This window comes from Lutjanus erythropterus, chromosome 9 (assembly GCF_056507025.1).
Source record: "Lutjanus erythropterus isolate fLutEry1 chromosome 9, fLutEry1.hap2, whole genome shotgun sequence".
NCBI lineage: Eukaryota > Metazoa > Chordata > Actinopteri > Lutjaniformes > Lutjanidae > Lutjanus > Lutjanus erythropterus.
In genome coordinates this window covers 24,089,112-24,107,871 of record NC_139325.1, presented here as the reverse complement: position 1 = coordinate 24,107,871, position 18,760 = coordinate 24,089,112, and the positions used below count along the sequence as shown (strand labels likewise).

The 18,760-nt window shown below is 39.8% G+C and overlaps 1 protein-coding gene across 8 annotated transcripts in view; it reads right to left on the bottom strand.

The window, feature by feature from the left end:
* Nucleotides 1-18,760, bottom strand: part of myh14 (myosin, heavy chain 14, non-muscle) — a 38,147-nt gene that overhangs the window by 10,628 nt on the left and 8,759 nt on the right. For 4 of the 8 annotated variants that reach the window (XM_084726761.1, XM_084726762.1, XM_084726755.1 and 1 more), the window contains exons 4-24: nt 17,144-17,300; nt 15,316-15,343; nt 12,741-12,855; nt 11,307-11,354; nt 9,746-9,838; nt 9,543-9,606; nt 9,073-9,171; nt 8,786-8,929; nt 8,464-8,678; nt 8,221-8,373; nt 6,999-7,172; nt 6,521-6,694; nt 6,306-6,420; nt 5,857-5,925; nt 4,028-4,233; nt 3,168-3,289; nt 2,880-2,949; nt 2,624-2,784; nt 1,171-1,279; nt 802-933; nt 492-698 (exon numbers count right to left, since the gene is read on the bottom strand). In XM_084726761.1, the coding sequence (XP_084582887.1) occupies nt 492-698; nt 802-933; nt 1,171-1,279; nt 2,624-2,784; nt 2,880-2,949; nt 3,168-3,289; nt 4,028-4,233; nt 5,857-5,925; nt 6,306-6,420; nt 6,521-6,694; nt 6,999-7,172; nt 8,221-8,373; nt 8,464-8,678; nt 8,786-8,929; nt 9,073-9,171; nt 9,543-9,606; nt 9,746-9,838; nt 11,307-11,354; nt 12,741-12,855; nt 15,316-15,343; nt 17,144-17,300 (2,655 nt within the window). Of the gene's footprint in view, nt 1-491; nt 699-801; nt 934-1,170; nt 1,280-2,623; nt 2,785-2,879; nt 2,950-3,167; nt 3,290-4,027; nt 4,234-5,856; nt 5,926-6,305; nt 6,421-6,520; nt 6,695-6,998; nt 7,173-8,220; nt 8,374-8,463; nt 8,679-8,785; nt 8,930-9,072; nt 9,172-9,542; nt 9,607-9,745; nt 9,839-10,982; nt 10,995-11,306; nt 11,355-12,740; nt 12,856-15,315; nt 15,344-17,143; nt 17,301-18,760 lie in introns of all 8 variants that reach the window. The other 4 variants (XM_084726757.1, XM_084726759.1, XM_084726758.1 and 1 more) reach the window with 4 other exon arrangements.

The following is an 18,760-nucleotide window of genomic DNA, read 5'->3' as shown; positions in this document are numbered from 1 at the left end:
TAGGCAGCTGGGGGCTAAGAACAAAAAGAGACTGTCCACAATCACAAGCATAGTGAGTAAAATTATTGGGAAAGAGCGGAAACAACTGGAATGTGTATGTGAAACACAGGAGAAGCAAAAAGCCCAGCAAACTGTGTCTGATCCTGTTCATCCCCCTTTTATAGAATTTGTAAAACTGCCCTTGGGAAGACACCAACCAAGAAGCATTATAAGATGTCTTTCATACCAAAGGCAGTAATTTTGATAAATTCATAAACACCATTCAGACTGAAACCACGGCCATTATTGTGGTCAGTACTGTGTATACTCTGTTATTATTGTCTGTATCATAATTTACTGTGATGTGTTTTAAACAGCCTGTGAAGTTGAAGGACAATTTCCATTTGTGGACAACAAGGATTATTATTATCATTAACATGCAATTTTTGTGACAAACCTGTCAGAAAAACAAATGAGTCAGTCAGTATTTGTTGCAGTTCACTTGTATATACCTGTATATTCTGCTGCATCCTCTTCTTCTCATTGGTCAGCTGTGCACCTCTCTCCTCCTCTTCCTCCAGTCGACTCTCCAGCTCACCTAGCACCTCCTCCAGCTCCTGTTTCCGGCTGGCTAACCTGGCCCTCATCTCCTCTGCCTCCGCAAACAGCTCTGCTTCTGCCTGCAGCTGGTCAGCCAGCACCGCCTTCTCTTCCAGCAGCTAGAACATGACAAAGAGAGGAGGAGGAGGAGGAGGAGGAGTGATGAACGAGGAGGCTCTGATTCATAGCAGAGGCAGCAGAACAAGGTGGAGGTTTGTTTACCTGAGCATGTTTCCTGTCCAGCTCTGTGTAGTCCTGCTCCATTCGGGTCAGATGGTCTTTGGCCTTCTGGAGCTGAGCTTCCCTTGCCTGGATCTCCTCATCCTGCCGAGTCACCTGCAGCAGAGGCTTCACCTGGTTGAAACATAGCAAGAGTTAAAGGTCAATGTGAAGGATGTCTCCATTCCTGCATCCTCTCTGATTTTATTTCCTGATTTTTTTTTCCTTTCCCCTAGCAAGGATCTAAAGTCAGAATGCTTCAGTTGCCAGGTTCTAATGCATAATCCAGCTGCCTTTGATTTGGATGATAATGTTATTTATGTTCATTATATATGTCACATCTATGTTGTGATGTAGCTGTGTGTACAGTACCTTGGTGAACAGCCGCCACCACTGCCAGTTCCTGAGTTTGAGGTAAGCAGCACAGTTCCTCTGCATCACCCTCAGAGCGCTCAGCTGCTGCTGCTTCTTCGTAAAGGCTCTGAAACAGAATAAAAATGAAACAATAAATCAGGCATGAACTCTTCGTTACCCACAAAAAAGTTACAACTCAAAACTCTGAGCGTTAAGTAATTTTTTTACTGTTCTTTTTTTTCTTAAGACAATAACAGAAAATACTATCTGCAGGCATTTGATAGGGTCATCCTCTTTAACTACTTTTTGGCCTATGCTCCACTATACCTTCCTAATAGGGTTGCACGATATGGTGAAAAAAAACAAAACAAACATATTGTGATTATTTTGAGAGATTGCAACATTTTTCACAATTAATGGGAATTATCATTTCTGTATCACAATTTTCATTTTCACTGAAAATAACTATTACACTCATGATGATTTGACTTTTGTTGGGGTCTGTACCAAAGAAACATGTTTTCTTATATCTGGAGAACAAGACATGTAGATCAGAGCATCTCTGCAGCACAATAATACTTCATCATAATGCTGTTTTGTCATATTTTAACTTTACCTTTTGATATTGCTCTTGGCCATATTGTGACAACAATTAATTATTAATTAATTAATTGTCCAGCCCTACTTTCTACTGACAGTTAGACTGTTCTGTGAGAGAGAGGGTAATACTAACACTGAGTGACTGACATAACAAGATATTTTGCTTCTAAGCACAAAAAACAATGACAAAGCAGTTTTATCAGTCAAGGCCATTACTAGTGACAGAAAGTTTTAACTTTAATTTTTGCATTTTAATGTTTTTATGCTGTTTTTAATTCTTTATGCAAATCACTTTGATTTGCCTTTGTGTATGAGATGTGCTACACATATGAACATGCCTGGCCTGAGTCTTGTTATTACAGATTAATCAAACAATGAATAAATTAACATTGCATTTATTTAAATTATGGATGTTATTAGTTAGCCTCCATTATAAAAATATAACTCTAGGTTTATAACTAGGCTTCAATAAGCTGTGCCAGATACCTGTCAATGCCGCTGCAGTTCCTGAGTCACTGATAGGGGCTGACAAATGATTAAATATTGATGTTCCTTTAAGAACGAAATACAAAACTGCCTCCTAAACAGCAGCGAGCAAACTCTCCTTCCAGAGAATCCCCACCAATGCTGCATGTTTGTTTTCTCCTGTAACTTCAGTTTCAGTTAGTAAATAACTGATTACTGATTGGCTGATGACTCCACTTAAATCAAGTAAATTCATATATAACAAATACTTAAAAATTACAACAATTCAGTACTGTCATAAACATCAAAATATCATATACCCTAGTTTAGCTTCCAAACTAAATTGATTTGTATCTGTCATACCTCTGTCTCTCTCCTAATATTTACTCTTAGGCAAAGCTCTTACTTGCGTGCGAGGTAACCTCTGGAGGCACTCTGGAAGCGTATGATGGTGTCAGTGATCTTCAGGTCTCTTTCTTCTTCCAGGTGAGCCAAGACTCCAGCTCTGAAGAAGACTTTACTCTGACCCACTCTGAACAGGTTGTGGTCCAGCTCCAAAGCTTTGATCTTAACAAGGAAACAGTGTCCAGTTAGCAGCAGTTGGAGATTTACAGCATTTCAATTTTATGTTGTATTTTTACAGCTGCTGACAAATGACGCACCATGAGTTCTGATGCCTGTTTGCCATCCATGAAGGTGCGAGGGATTGCATTAGGAGTCAGGATTTCATATCTGAAAGACAAATATAATTTTTTTTAGTGTGTTTGTTTGAGACAGCAGAATGAGAATAAGTAAGAAGGGGCATTAGCAGGTGACATAGAAAATGCTGGATGAAGCATTCATTGTGTTTGTGTGAGTGTGAGTAAAAGACAGAATGAGAGAGAGAGAAGGAAAGAAGGACAGATGGTTATAAAAGTGATTGCGTTCTCTTTATGTGAACACATACACACCTCTGTCTAAACTCCTGGAATGGGATGCGGTTAGGGAAGCCTTGTCTGCAGATACGGATCCCCTCCAGAACTCCATTACACCTCAGCTGGTCCAAAACTAGGTGGGGGGACAGTTTACCGGCCTGAGAGAGACAAGAGGCAAAGCAAAGGAAGCAGAGATACAATGAGAGAAGAGTGAAAAGAATGCAACATTTGAATCATTTATTTTTTTTCATTTTCCTTCAGCTTTCTCTTATGTTTTAAAACATAGCTAAACTTAGGTCAATCATGTCAAGAAATGAAATGGAAATGCTAATACATGTGTTTATCTCATCACATTTAGACTACTGTAATTCTGTTTTTACAGGCCATAATAAATCATCATTATGCCATCTACAAACCGTCAAAAATGATGTTGCTAGGCTCTTTAAACAGTCCAAAAGATTACTGGTTGCATACTGTATGACACTTTTTTTTACTCCTTCGCTTCCCTTATTTTTACAATTCATTTTAAAATTTTGATCTTATATGACCAGGCTCCACGGTATAATATGGACATTCTGCACCCCCACAGTACGAATTGAGCTCTTCAGTCCTCCAGCCAGGGTTTTCTAAGTGTACCTCAGACAAGTTTCGAGATTTTGGGAGATTGTTCTTTCAAATCGGCAGCCCCTAAACTTACAAGCCTGAGATCTTTGAACTCTTTTAAAAATAAGCTAAAACCTGTATGTTCAGACAAGCATTTGGGTCACGTGTAATTTAATGTAATGTTTTAATCTCGTGCCTTACGCCCGGTGTAGGTTCACTTTGCTTGTTTTTGATTTGAAACAGTGTCCATGAGCCTGTATCCCTTTCCCTTTCATCTGCTCTCCCTTTCTTACCCTCTTCTCGTGGTTGGGGATGATGCAGCGGAGGAAGTTGGGGTTGGTGTTTCTCAGCGTGGCCATCAGCTTGGTGAGGGACTCCTTGTAAAGCTGACCAACGGTCCTGAACATTCCCTTCTTCGTCTTCAGTCCTGCTGCTCCAAACGTGACCGGCCCACTGTTCTCCCCTGACGACACCTGGTCCAGACCCACAATCCTGTCCACTGGAAGAAAACACAGGGCAGGGTGTCACTTTCAGCACTGAGTATCAATTTATTGGAGTGGAGAGAGTGTTTACCAGACTTGATTATATGTGTGTGAATGCCACACTAATGCCACGACATTATGATTTCACACCTGCTTTCACATCTGCTATCAACTCTCTGGACAGATGATATCAGATGGTGGACACTGGATTTTTGTAGTTCATTAGAGATGCAATCATATGGTTATTTGCTGACCCATATCAGCCAGTAAAACACACATACACAGTCTTTGTATGATGAGGGTGCATAACAAGTTTTCTAGCTTAATGTTAAACATGTCTGAACAAGTATCACTACAGGTTTGTCTGTGTATCATGATGATTTAATCTGTTCCTCACTTGACATCTGTATTGACTGATATGCTCATAGAATTAAGTAATGGCATTTCACAGTCAGCCAAACATCTACATTAAAGTGATAGTTTAGATTTTCTGATGTGGACTGACACAAGGTACACTGTATTACCCATATTAGATGGTGGTCAACACGCCCACAGTTTGGAGAAGCAGCAGGTGTGCTGGTGAAGGAAGCTAAGCAATGTACTGCTGTGTACAGGTTCATTATAAAAGGTATTTTAGTCATGTAAAAATCTGGAAAATGCTGTTACACAGTAAATGCCAAATATCTCTCTCTACAAAGCCACCAGACTGCGGTGCTTGCAAGAACAGTAATTTTATGGCGTGGAAAACAGGAGCTGCTGGTCTACTGCTGCCTCAATTATCAAAAGAGTCTGGCTGCTTTAGAGATAGTGATCTTTGGCTTATATAACAGCTGTTTCTTGTTGGAAAAAGCAGTTTGACGGCAAGGTAAAGCTGTGAAGATATTCTAAATATAGCACACACTTAAACTGATGTTGATTTTTTTTAGGTTGGCCTCTTTTTTGGTGGCTTAAATATGTTTTGCTACTGACTCTGTCTACAGCAGTACACTGCTTAGACCAGTACTGCTGCTGCCACTCCAAACTGGGTTTGTGCCGATTGTCATGTACTGTCTATTGATAAGTACTTCATAAAATCTCACTTCAAACAATCTGAACTATCCCTCTAATCATACTATTAAGAAGAATACTGAGGTTGTTATTTTAAGCTACTTAAATGTTGGTCCTGTATGCCAATATGTTGCATCTCTAGAAGTCATTCAGGATCACATTCATGCCTGCACATGGTTGGTTTCCATGAAACCACTCCAGTTGTTTGAGGCAGCAAAGCTCTAATGTGATCCTGAATGTGTTTGTGACTAATCAAGTGCATGCTGCCACCTTGACACTGTTGATTTTCTACAAAACCAATGTAAATTACTTCTGAATAGATGGAAAAAGCCACATCACACAAGCACAGCACTGTCACTAAAAGCTAAAAACTAGGTAATAAGAGCAAAGAGAGAAGAACAACATGATAAAAATTAACAATATGTAACAGCTTACGACGTTACAGCACAAATATCAACTAAAAAGCACTCAAAAATGACACAAAAAGGCACATGGCAATCAAAAACTGGGCAGACAGAAAACAAAGGAGTGATGTCAACAGAGGTGGGAGTGAAGAATGTGAGTGTGACACACAGAGGAGGAGAGAAACCTACTGTCGGAGCCATTAGCCTGCAGTGTGGCATAGGAGTCAAAGAAGTACACACGAGGAAGAGTTTGAATATCTGATGAAGGAGGAAGGAAGGCACAGGGAGAAAGAGTAGAAGCGAGCACCAAAAAGTGGAGAGGGAAGAGAAAGGGACAGAAGGAAAAAGGAACAAGAGCAAGCAAACACAGGAGAGAACAAGAAGGAGGAAGAATGGAGAGACAGCAGATAGATAATAGAGTTGTGTGATAGAGAAGAGAAGAGAGAGAGAAATACAGTTAAGTTAGTACATTTTGCACCAGAAGGTTTTGTTATTTATATCTGACAGGCTTGAAAAAATATAGTGCATGAAAATAGTTTTTTTTTTCAGTTAAAAGTATATTTTATTCACACATCAGGTCCATGAATTAAGGCTTTACTCTACATGGAAGTGATTGACAGAGAGTAAATCAATTTTACCTTCCTTCCACAGCTCTGACACAAAATGATCAGATGACTGATGGAGAAGAGACGCCACGTTATCGTTCAGAGGATCCATGTTCTTCACCAGCCAATCATCTGCTTTATAGTCCACCTGAGAGACATTACAGAGGGCAGGGGACATTTTTGACTTCATTCTTTTGCATGGGAAACATGGGAGACATTTGAAGATGTAAAAACACAGACTGCAATACCTTGCCAGCATAGTGAATGATGGAGAAGTCAGCTTCCCCGCGTGGCTGCTTTGATCGGAAGAATTTTGGATGGCTGCCTTGCTCAGCGGAAAGTTTCTCCACAAACGAGCGGTCTGTTGCCCGGGGGAACCAGCACTCTTCATCCAGCAGGGCCAGAACACCAGGCGAGTGGGTCTAACAGAGACAAGAGATGATGTAAAACAACATTTAGTGGACTTTATAATTCAAGGGGAATTAGGAATCAAAGCAGAGTCTGTGCTGGCATGTTTCTATTCATATTCTTTTATTCGCTTTCACTCACTTCATCTGTGGCTGTGAATAATTTAAAAGCTCCTACTAGCCACAGGTTGAAGCAACAACCTGAGCATTATCATGCTATTTTCCTGAACATCAACTGTCAGCATCTATATTCTCATCTCTTAACAGGTAACAATGTGTGTTGCCTTATTAAAAACACAGTGTTTTCATGTGTATGTACTGGTTTCTCGATGAGGTCAATGCAAGGCTGCAAATCCAGGCCAAAGTCAATGAAGTTCCACTCAATGCCCTCCCGCTGGTACTCCTCCTGCTCCAGGATGAACATGGTGTGGTTGAAAAGCTGCTGCAGCTTCTCGTTGGTGTAGTTGATACACAACTGCTCAAAGGAGTTCAGCTGCAGAGGAAATCATGAAATCATGAATTAGTCTAATGTAATCTACAATAATAATCAACCTGTGCTCACAAAAGTAGAAATCATGGACACTCATGTGCGTTGATCACAAACATTGAGATCAAATGCTAGGGAAAGGTGAAATTCTACTTGGTTGGACCATCACTGGTGTTATTTTAGTAAGGAGAGAGGCTTCTTGATCAATTATTCTCAGACATAGGACACATGTAGACCTGATGTATTTTATTTTTTAGTGAGAGCCTATTTATTGAACATTTACTGGCTCAAAACTAATTGACACGATGTCAGAGAAGCAGCACAGATCACTACATTGGCAGAAGAGCTCACCTGAGAGGATAAAAAGTTTATTTTTGATAACGTGTTTGAATATTACTCCGTTGGACAAGGGTCGGCCAATAACAGTTCAAGCTCAATGACAGATCAGTATCAGCTGTTTGTGACCTGACTTCAAACTAGACAGCTGAAAGTTTTGTCATCTTTAATGTTGTCTTAGTTTTTATTTTGGCAATAGCATGTTGCTCATGTGGCTACTCCCACAGGCTGGGGTGATGTTGAACTAATGTAATATTTGGGGACAGTTAAGAGAAACTGTGTAAATCTTAAGCCTCTTCAGAAGCAACTAAATAATGATAGTAGGTTGGATACCGTTTTTTCATGGTGCCTTTTGTGGGAGTTTATTCTTCAGTGTGAGCTGTGTTAGTGCTTAGCTGCTTAGTTTTTTTTATACAGAAGCTGGGGTGAACCTCGTCACTGTGTTTGTGTGTGTGTTTGCATTGCTGCTGTATGTAAGACTAAATTTACTCGATAAACATACCAGGGTGCCAACAATATAGCTATATGTGAAAAGAAATGATCAAACTGCAGGAATTCATATGCTTGGCAAAGCTGTGTGACTTTGATAATATACAGTTTTTTTCCACATCAACCAATCGATGGTTAAAGAGTAGGTAAAATCCCAGTTGACCACGACTTGTTTGTTGACCAGAGACTACCTAATACAGACAAACAAACCATCATCACGTGAACAAACCTGGAAGATCTCAAATCCAGCGATATCAAGGATTCCTATGAAGGAGGCTCCCTGTCTCTGTCTGCGGTCCAGAGCTCTGTTAATCCTGTGGACAAGCCATCTGAACAGACGCTCATATGTGGCCTTCGCCAAAGCCTCAACAGCAAAGTCAGCCTGGAGGAAGAAGGATACACTGTTAGATAAACACCGCAGAGAAAAATGTTATCTGTTTGAGTGCAAATGTCCATGTTCATAAAATGTTACCTGTTCTTTTGTCTGGGCCTTCTGCACATACTCTCGGCCCACTTTGATCCTGGGAGTGAGGATGGCCCGACTGAACTCCAGCACGTTAATGCCCAGCAGATGGCACAGTTTCTGAGCAGCTGTGTTGTCGGGCATCGAGGCCTGGTCCTGGTTCTTCTCCTTCATGAAAGAAATGTTCCCAAACTGGAGCACAGCAGAGATCACCTTCAGCATGGCTGAGGAGGAGAGGTAAGACAGGGAGAGAGAGAGGGTGATTTAGAGCCAGGATCAAGTGTGCAAAAAGTAAACTACTTTCTCTCTTCCCTGTTATCTCCCTTCTTACATATTGACTCCTCTGGGGTGAAGCCCATTATAGCCATGGAGTCCATGGTCTGGGTGAAGTTCTCTGAATCGCTCTGCCCAGGAACAGGGATGGACCCTCCACTGAGAAAGCGGTACTCATCAGCACTTCCTAAGAGCAGGTCCGCTAGGGACGGGAATGACAAAGGTAAAAAATACAGGAAAATACAGGACATAGAGAACTTATACTTGTGCATTTCACAAAAATAACAGCCTTTTCTGCAGCATAACAGTATTTCATTATTACACCTTGGTCGAGTTTTTGCTCACCTTTTGTCTCCTCTGAAGTTCCACACAACAACTGATAAAAAATGTGGAATGTCCTCTCATCTTTGGCCTGACGGGTGGCCCGGGACTTTTCAAGGAGGTCTGGATTTATATGGTCATGGACATGTCCAGTTGAAACTAGTTATATTACATGTCTGCCCTGCTTTACTTGCAGCAATGTATCCTTTTAAAATAAGTAGGACTGCCTCCTGAAAGTGGAAGATTCGAATCATTAGCTGGAGAACCCTCAGGTAACTAAGATTCTTCAAGATGACCGGTCGTTTTGATTTTTTTTTTTTTTTGTCAGTCAGTCTGCATTACAACAGGATAAAATAGATCAACACTAATATATATATGTACGTTTTAGAAATGAACAACCTACAAGCAAGCACTTCTAATACTAATAAACAGCTTACTTAGAGAGAAAGAGTGTACTGATCTGTGGAAAACTTTGAAGACACGTTTAAGGATACAGGTCTCAATGTTGGCACCAACGATGTACCCCGCCACATCAAAATTAATGCGGATGAATTTACCCTGAAGAAGAATAAGAAAAAGTTGTTTTATGTTTCAGTTCATTTCCACAGTAAATAATCAAACTGATGATGCTGATGACAAAACCTTCAGGAGCTAATAAATATTATCTCTTTGTATAATATATTTAGTCTGCTCTTACAAATCTCGAGGAGTTGTCATTCTTGACAGTCTTTGCGTTGCCAAAGGCCTCCAGTATGGGGTTGGCCTGCAGCAGCTGTCTCTCCAGCTCGCCCTGAGACACACAGGAGACATTAGATCAGCTTCACACAGAAGACAAAGAAAACGACCTCAACAAAAGACTTCTACATGGCCTGTCTACTAAAATGCACCATTTAATTCTGCTCTCTTTGGAATAACTGTTATGTAAAACAAAAAAAATACATGACTCATCCTTGAAGAGCAGTGACACAAAATGGTGCATTTTAGGGCCCAAAATAGCATCTGCAACATACACCATTCCCTGACCCTGGAACAAATGTTTCTCAACATCACTAAGAGGGCCCTCATTAGATAAGTAATCAACAACAAGCGTGAGACATTATTGATGTCTCACATTTAATTTGTTAAAATTTAATCTCTTACGTTATTAAAAGGCAATCTCTAGAGACCAACTAACAAGAGTCTGTTGAGAACCACTGTTGTAGAAGAACAAGGGCAGAGGAAAGCTGCAGCTTTAGATGCTATCATCATACACAAGCTATATTGGCTGATTCTAGCTAGCTGCAATGCATTACTGCAGCTGTCGCATTGCCAGTGCAGTAGCCGCGGATGCAGCATCAGCAGCAGCCAGTGATGGGGAGCTGCTGTAACTACAGGAGGTGCTTATACTATAAAAACAATTGAGGAATGCCAGCCAGCCAACACCAAAAGCAGATACACAAACACACACAGAGCAAGAGGTCAACATGTTTTAGTGACAAATCACTGAGCAAACAATGTGTCCACATTAACAAAACCACATATTTTAGTGTGTACACTTGTTCACTTGCTAAATATACACACATGGACGGCTGCAAAGACACAGCCACACCCACTCCCACAGGTAAACCTGAACCCATTCAACATATACGCATACTGTACAGTTCATGTGATTTAAACCACATCTACAGGAGATAAAAAACTGTGGCATTTACAAATCATTAGGAATGTGAAGCAGACACTCAGCCCACTGAGAAGAATAGAATAAAAAGTGCCAAAACTAGAGACCCAGACAGAGTTATTCAGATAAAAAGTTGCTTTATGCACAGACCACATGATTCTCCTAATGTGTTCAGAGAATCATATCAGCTCTGGAAAATATTCTGCATGGAAAGTTTCAATTCTACAAAATGTAACCCCAAATAAACCCCAAGTTTTCTGAATACTTTCATACTCACATATTGCATACTCTGACGAATTGTGGGAGAAAAATGAAGATTTAGGGGGTAGGAAATAGATGGATGGGTGAAAATATGGATGGGATAAACAAACACAAAAAAAGACAAATAAGACAACAAGAACAACAACAAACAAAGGAATACAAACAAGCAAAATCAAATATACTGTACAAGGCTTGACTGTTAGGACATCAGTGCTGATAGTTAAAGGTTCAAGGTTACTCTTTAAGGCCGGTTAGTGAGTATCATTGAGGAGTTCATTACAAGCAGGAAACAGGACGGGACAGAAGCACAGGACCGGCCAGCAGGATAGAGTGAACTCACCCTGTTCACCAAAGTACTGCCTCTTGTTAAGGACCTAGAGCCGTCCATCTGAACATGCAGGAAAGAGAGGACAATGCAGAAAGAAGAGAATGAGGGAAAAGAAGTACAGGAAGAAAGGAAGGTAAAAAAAAATGCTGAGAAAGAAAAAGAGGACCGAAGAGGACTGAAAACCCCACTCCAGGGTGAGGTAAGATTAAATTAATCGTTCCTGCAGGAAACCCATTTTATAATAGTAGAAATCAGTCAGCATGAATAAATGAAGAGGACAGTGATGAGATTGAGGATCACTAAATTGTGATTGGGTTAGGAAAGATAACACAGTGGACTGCAGAGAGCAGCAAATCTGAAATGATTACATTACCACTGAAAACACTGCAACAAAGGTGTCAGGATAAAGGAATAGTTCTACATTTTAGGAAATAATCTAAGTCCCTGTCCTTCAGAGAGTTGGATGAGAAGATTGTTATGACTCTCTTGTAAGTAAAGGGTTGGAGACAGGAGACGATTAGCTTAGCTTAGCATAAAGATATGTAAAGCTCACCAAAACCCCTTTTACACTGGACAAAACTCCCATTAACATCTGGCTTTTGTCCTCAGTGGGAAATGGTACTTTTATCTTACAAACCAGGCTCAAACAATTCTGCAGTAGTCACTGATATTTATTGGCTCTCACTTCTATCAGCAGTGCTGGAAACATGACACCCTGATGGAAAACTTAATTACTGCCCTTTATCTGGCAGAGTTAATGAAGGCTTGTCACCTCCATCAGTAACTTCTGTGATATTTCATCATCTCACCCAAATGATGTCAAACCATCATTATGAATTAGCCAGTATTGGGAGATGGGAGAAAGAGAGATGGAAATAAAAGATAAAAAAGAAACCACCATTACAGTCACATGCCTACATACTGCTTTCTACTGTTTACAGACCCTGTTTTCTGGTGTGCCTGTGATGTCGACACATCAGAAAAAAGCTGAAAAACAGACTTGTGGCAATGGAAGCATTTTTAAATGAAATTTATACTGGTTTTACCTATGTTACAAAAAGTCATATTATGGGATAATTAACACAACGCGGCCTGCTGAACACCAAAAAATAGTTACTGTACAAAAATCACCATAAAATTCCACACTTTTTTTGACAGAGTCAGGCTTGTTGTTTCTACCTGCTTACATTCTTTATGCTAAGCTAGGCTAATTGCCTCCTGATTCCAGGTCTGAGGTTACAGTACTAGTTACAGTACCTCATTTCTTTTCTTAAACTTTTATCTTTCTGTGTCACTTTTCCTTACCATCTCCATCTTTCTAGTTATTCCCTTCCTTTTTCATTCTTACAGTAATGTTCCTAGAAGGCCTATGTTCTCTTTGTATGTTTTTTTTTCCAGCTGCTCTTCTTTTATTCTTACTTCTGCGGTGTCTCTATTGCAACATACCTGTACAGCTTCTTTGCTCCTACCCAGAGTGCCACTTTTATGGGATGAGGCAACGTGAGCCAAATACTGGATGACTTTCTTAGTGTTTTCTGTTTTTCCAGCACCAGACTCGCCTCTGGGTTACACACAAACACAGAGATACAAAAAACATGTAAGAAACACACATATGCACAATAAATACCATTCTCTTTACAAAACAGTCCATCTTCAACATATATGGCCTCTATTGTAAATGGTATTATATGTATATACACACACACACACACACACACACACACACACACACACACACACACACAAGTATTTTAAAGAGAGAGAACACACAGGAACAAGTGACCAAACACACATTCATCACATCATTAAACACAGAACCCATGCAGTGCATTCAAAGCCACAGGTCTAAACAGAAAGCAGGTGTAGAGGATACAGGCTGCGTCAGTATTGTTGCTTTTGGAGAAGAACGAAGGAGAATGGAGTAAAAATAGAAGCTGTAAAAGATCTAAAAGAAGCAGACGTCTTGTCCCAAATACACTGATTCAAGATGAACCTAAAGTGGGATCCTCTACAATGACAGGAAGAGTCTGGCAGGAAGACATGATGACAGGGAGACGAATGGCAGCCCCTCAGGCAAGCAGGTAGGTAGCCAAACCACGGGTATAAACAGAGAGGAGGATGCATCCACGTTACAGGCCAAGATTTTTTGCTAGGATGTGAATTTCTGTCCTGATTCTTTAAATCTGTGTTTAAAAGTGATCCATAACAAACATCAGTGTGAACATTGATATGTCTTTGGCCTGCATGTTTGTATCAGCACAAAAGAAATCCATATACCACACAAACTATGAATATCACCAACAAATGGTGCCAGACAATTACTATAATCATGAAAATGGATGAAATAAGCTTTGGGGTTTTAATTTTAATTCACCTGACACCTCTTTAAAAATCAATACACTTATACAACCTCTACTTGCAGTTGTTTTACATAACTATATTTTAACTATCTATCAAACCATCTACCTTAAGTGCAACATTTTAGGACTTTTTACTGGCTTCTTACTGGTTTTAACAGACAACATCACATCACCCCAATCCTGGCTTCCGTCCATTGGCTTCCCGTACGTATTAGAATTGATTTTAAGATTTTACTGATCACTTTTAAAGCCTCGGTCTGGCCCCTAGCTACATAGTTGAAATGTTAACTTCCTACGAGCCAGTACGCAGCCTTAGATCCTCGGGCGGGGGTCTCCTAGCTGTTCCAAAGTCGAAGCTTAAATCTAAAGGTGACCGCGCTTTCTCCATCAGGGTCCCTCGACTTTGGAACGGCCTGCCCGAGGAGATAAGACTTGCATATTCAGTGACATCTTTTAAATCACTTCTTAAAACCCATTTTTATCGACTTGCTTTTATGTGATGTCATCGTCTCTTTTTTAATAGTTTAATTCTAATAAAAAATTGTCTTCTGAGGAGAAAAATCCTCACCTTTATTCAGCTCAGTTTATATAATGATGAAACTCTGCACAATATTAATGTTTTTGTATTAAGGCAGCAGAATCATTTATATCAGTGTCACTCTGACAGTTTACATCGGTGAGGATGTTTTAAATGACAGCAGACAGCGAACTGCACACCGACACACACCGAGCAGATGAAGAGAAGAGACAGAGTCTGGACTCCTCATCGTGACTCACAATTAAGCAGCGCGGTGACAAATGATTTGTGGAGGAGACGAGCGTCTGTCAGTTTGGCCTTAACAGCGACAGATATTTTAACTTGTAGTGTTCAAACCACAGAGCTGTACAGTAACATCAGGATTCATCATCAATAGTTTTTATATCGGTCAGTGCTTCACACTCGCTCCCCCTCTCTCCCTCATCCCTGCAGCTCATCTCTCCTCCCTGGCAGTTATGATCAATCGGCATGAAGTAATTAAGTATTTAAAAGTACAAAAATCGGACTTGGAGGAAAAAATATCACGCACCGCATAAGTGTACATTAATATTATGATTCATGATCATCAAAAGTTTTTATATCAAGTCGACACATCTGTCCATACTCACATGCTTTCTACCTCTCTCTCTGCTGTGGCTCAGCCTTATTTTTACTTTTACCTGGTTTCAGGTGGAGCTACAGCTCGATCAGCTCTCTCTCATCTCCCTCTTCCCATACTTCTATTTCTTTGCGATGAGCCAGTTGCATAAGTAGACAAGCCTTTACATTGTCAGTGACAGGGAAGCTCACTTCTGATTCAAACTATTGATCAGGCCAATATAACAGAACATGTGTTAATCCCGCGTTAAAAAAATAGTGGTGTTAAAAGGAATTTGCGTTAATGTGTTATTAATGTGTTAACTTTGACAGCCCTAGAATTAACACATCTAATTTGATCTACATCTGCAATTAAATACATATGTACATGGAGGCACCAGTACACACAAATGAAGACAGATGAAAGCACTCCAAGTACATACTTCTCACACACACTTCAGCAGAAGTAGACATTCTCAATGTCAAACAAAAAAATTACAAAGCATTCACACACAGACACACTGGCGTGCTACAATAAACTACTCACGTGCACAGGATTGACTGATCTTCTCTGTCTGTGAAAGAAAAACAATGTGAGGACAAATTAGTGACATGATAGATGGCTACAGACAGATAGGCCTATCATCATAACTACTTTGGTTGTCCCAGTAATTGCGAAAAAGATATCATCATCGTTTTACTTAAGACCATTTTATACCACTGATATAGGTTAATCTGAACATAATGGCAATATAAATTAGGACCCGACATATATATTGGCCTACTGATATTACAGTCTACATCAGTATTGGCATATACCGATGTGTTGTCTGATATGAACTGATATGAAAACCTTTTTACAGAACATAATGCAGATTATATTTTACTTTTTCTTAGATTTATAAAAAATCAAGTTAAATATATTAATTCTATTTGTGTTTTTTTGCTTCAGTGGCAGAAAATTTAGTTTTTTGTTAAACTGTAAAATATCCTGCCTTCATCTTTGTCACCAGTGTCTGATAACCACATTTGAAAGACCACTGCAAAATCGTAGGTTTCTATTCTATATTCTGTATAAAGAATATCAGCCAATTTACTCCCTAATATCAGCATCTGCCCCAAAAATCCAGTATCTGTCAGGCTCTAGATAGAGAGATAAATAGATAATATCGTCTTTGTCCATAGTCTTTCTGAAGGTTGACAAATGACTGTGAGAAACTTTGCCAAAGCCTCTTAATGTGGTGTCAGTGTTACATTACATTACATACATTTTATACATTTTTGGCACAACAACAAAATGTGGTTTATTACACACAGTAGCTTACATAACAGCAAAGTCAACCTCAAACAGCTACCAGCACCACAACTCACTTTGAAAGTCTACACATATTGACATATGACTCTGTAAGGGCCTGTATGGGAGTGAGGAGGTTTTCTATGTCATTGGTTGGCTCGTATTACACCAAGCCTCCATCCCAACTAACCAGGCATGAAGTGCTCTAGAAGCCTCTGCAGGGACTCACACCTCAGGTTTTGATAATACATATTAGATGTGTACAGATGGGCTCGCACTAGCCCTCTGACTGTGCACTGACTCTTAACATGTCAGTCACTCCTTTACTAATAAACACTGTGGAGAGAAGCAGGTCACTGGCTGAACTGGTTGCTCCAAGCTGCCAAACCACACAACACTGTTAGTCAAAGGGTGGACATTGTTTGCAACATTTGTATTTAGATTTTAAGATTCCCACATGTTCAGTCTGGAAGAATTCATACTGGTCCTACTGGTTCAATCACCGCAGTAACACACCTACAGCCTACCCCGAGGGGGGGGGGGGGGGGGGGTGCAGGGCGGCAAATACAGACACAGACACAGAGCGTCATCTGTCCTGTCCTGTTATCTCATGAAGACACCCTGAGGCAGAGACATTGCTCAATCAGCCCTTAACGGCTTTTAAATAGTTTCTCACTGTCTTGTCTCATGAACTCAACATGACGGGAAGGGCTTAAAAAATCTCTGTCATGCACTGTTGTAACAAGTGTAATATGCTGTCACTATCATCACCACAACAAATACACTATCACTGACGCTTCTCCTTATAAGGAGTGCCACGCCTAGAAATCTCTGTTGCGAAAAAATAGCGTCTTGCCTATTTGTTCTCACTTTTAAGACTTTTGATAACAATCAAGAGTCAGGAATACACCACACCTTCAAATAGCGTTCACAGTGAGGCTTAGCGAGCAAAGATCACAGGCGACATTCAGCACCATGTTTCCCAGCTGAACTGATAGCAGATGTATGGGTGTTGCAGATGTATATAGTTGCAGTGTCAGGGTTGGTCAGAGGTTGGAGGTGACAGATAGGGTAGAGGTACCTTGTAGCATGCTGCGATAGGCGGCCTCTGATATGGCGTAGATGTGAGGGGGCATCTCGTGGCGTTTCTTGCCCCGGTACATCTCCACGATGGACTCTGTGTAGATGGGCAGGTTCTTGTAAGGGTTCACCACCACACAGAACAGCCCTGAATATGTCTGAAAAAAACAGCAGAACACAGAGATTTACACTGAGCCTATCAGGGTGTCTTCATGTATCAGCAAGTTAGACCTTTTAAGACTTTTTTAATGGCACTGTTTAATTAAACTTAAGGCTAATTTGTGATGAAATTCAACATCAAATCTGAGCATAATCTGAGCAGATACATTATATTGTCAGTTCAAAATTATGTGTAATGTGAAATGACAACAGCTATTTGAGTTAAAGGACATTTGTCCTAATAGATTTAGTAGTGTGAAAAAGCTAGAGTCTGAAATTTGGCTATATGAAAGTAGAATTCCCAATCTCTATGTTCTGGGATGTCGGGATTGAGCAAGAGACTGTGCAACGTGAATTTCCATGTCATTTCAGTTATTTATTAAATTTTTGCTTCAGCTAAAAAAACAGCAGTTAAACTAACTCACTCAATGCAGCTCATGTCATACACTTAATTCATTACATTATAAATGTATAATGTAATGAATGAACGTTATGTTACATTGTTCATTCAATTTATTATGTTATACACAGGTTTCCTGTGTGTAACAAATTCAAGCACTTTTCAAGAATTTTCAAGGTGTATTTTTAAGCTTTTCCAGCACCTTACAGCTGTGATAAATGACATATTTATATACGTCCAAATTGATTATGCCCTATTTAATTTCTTCATCACATCAAATCATGTTTCATGATTTCATTCTACAGAATGGTGACAAATTAAAAGAACCAAATTTCAAAATGTGTCACTGTGCGTAAGCAGACCTGACATCTTATATAAAACAATCACTCTGCATTGGACAAATAACTTGAGTATAATTTCAATAAAATCTTCGTCTTTTTTTCACTTTCACGTCAATGCTCATTGAAACAGCAACCTCCTGGCATGTTGATGTCTGTTAGCCTCCCACTCACTGTTCTGTTCCATCAGAGGGGACACATCAACAAAGACTGACAGATCAAACTAAGTGTAGTCACATGTGCAGAGCTGCAAGAGAGGCTTGAGCCGAGTCTCTCTGACTTATTTTATTTCTTCATCTAAAAAGCAAACTGTTAAGTCACAGAGCCATTTATTGTGGCAGTAATGCAGTTATCAAACCTTGAAAACACTGGATTAAAATTCGAGGATTTTCAAGGATTTCCAGCACCTGACAGTCTCCTGTATAGAGGTCAACACAACTGTCCATGATTAATTATTGTCATGCGGGTAAAAATGACAGCTTATCTGAATATTCAGGGATCTGTTAATTCAACTGATGGTTCCTACAAAAATGCAATTAAAGGATGCAATTAAAATCACTGCACACATAAATAAAAACATACAGACACATTATTAAAAATTTGTATGCCATCAGAATGCACAAAGTCCACATTTATAAATGTGCAGATTTTTTTTTAGGGATTATAAATATTGGTTTGTTCAGAAAGGAACATCTTGGCTCATGTAAATGCAGCTACTTAT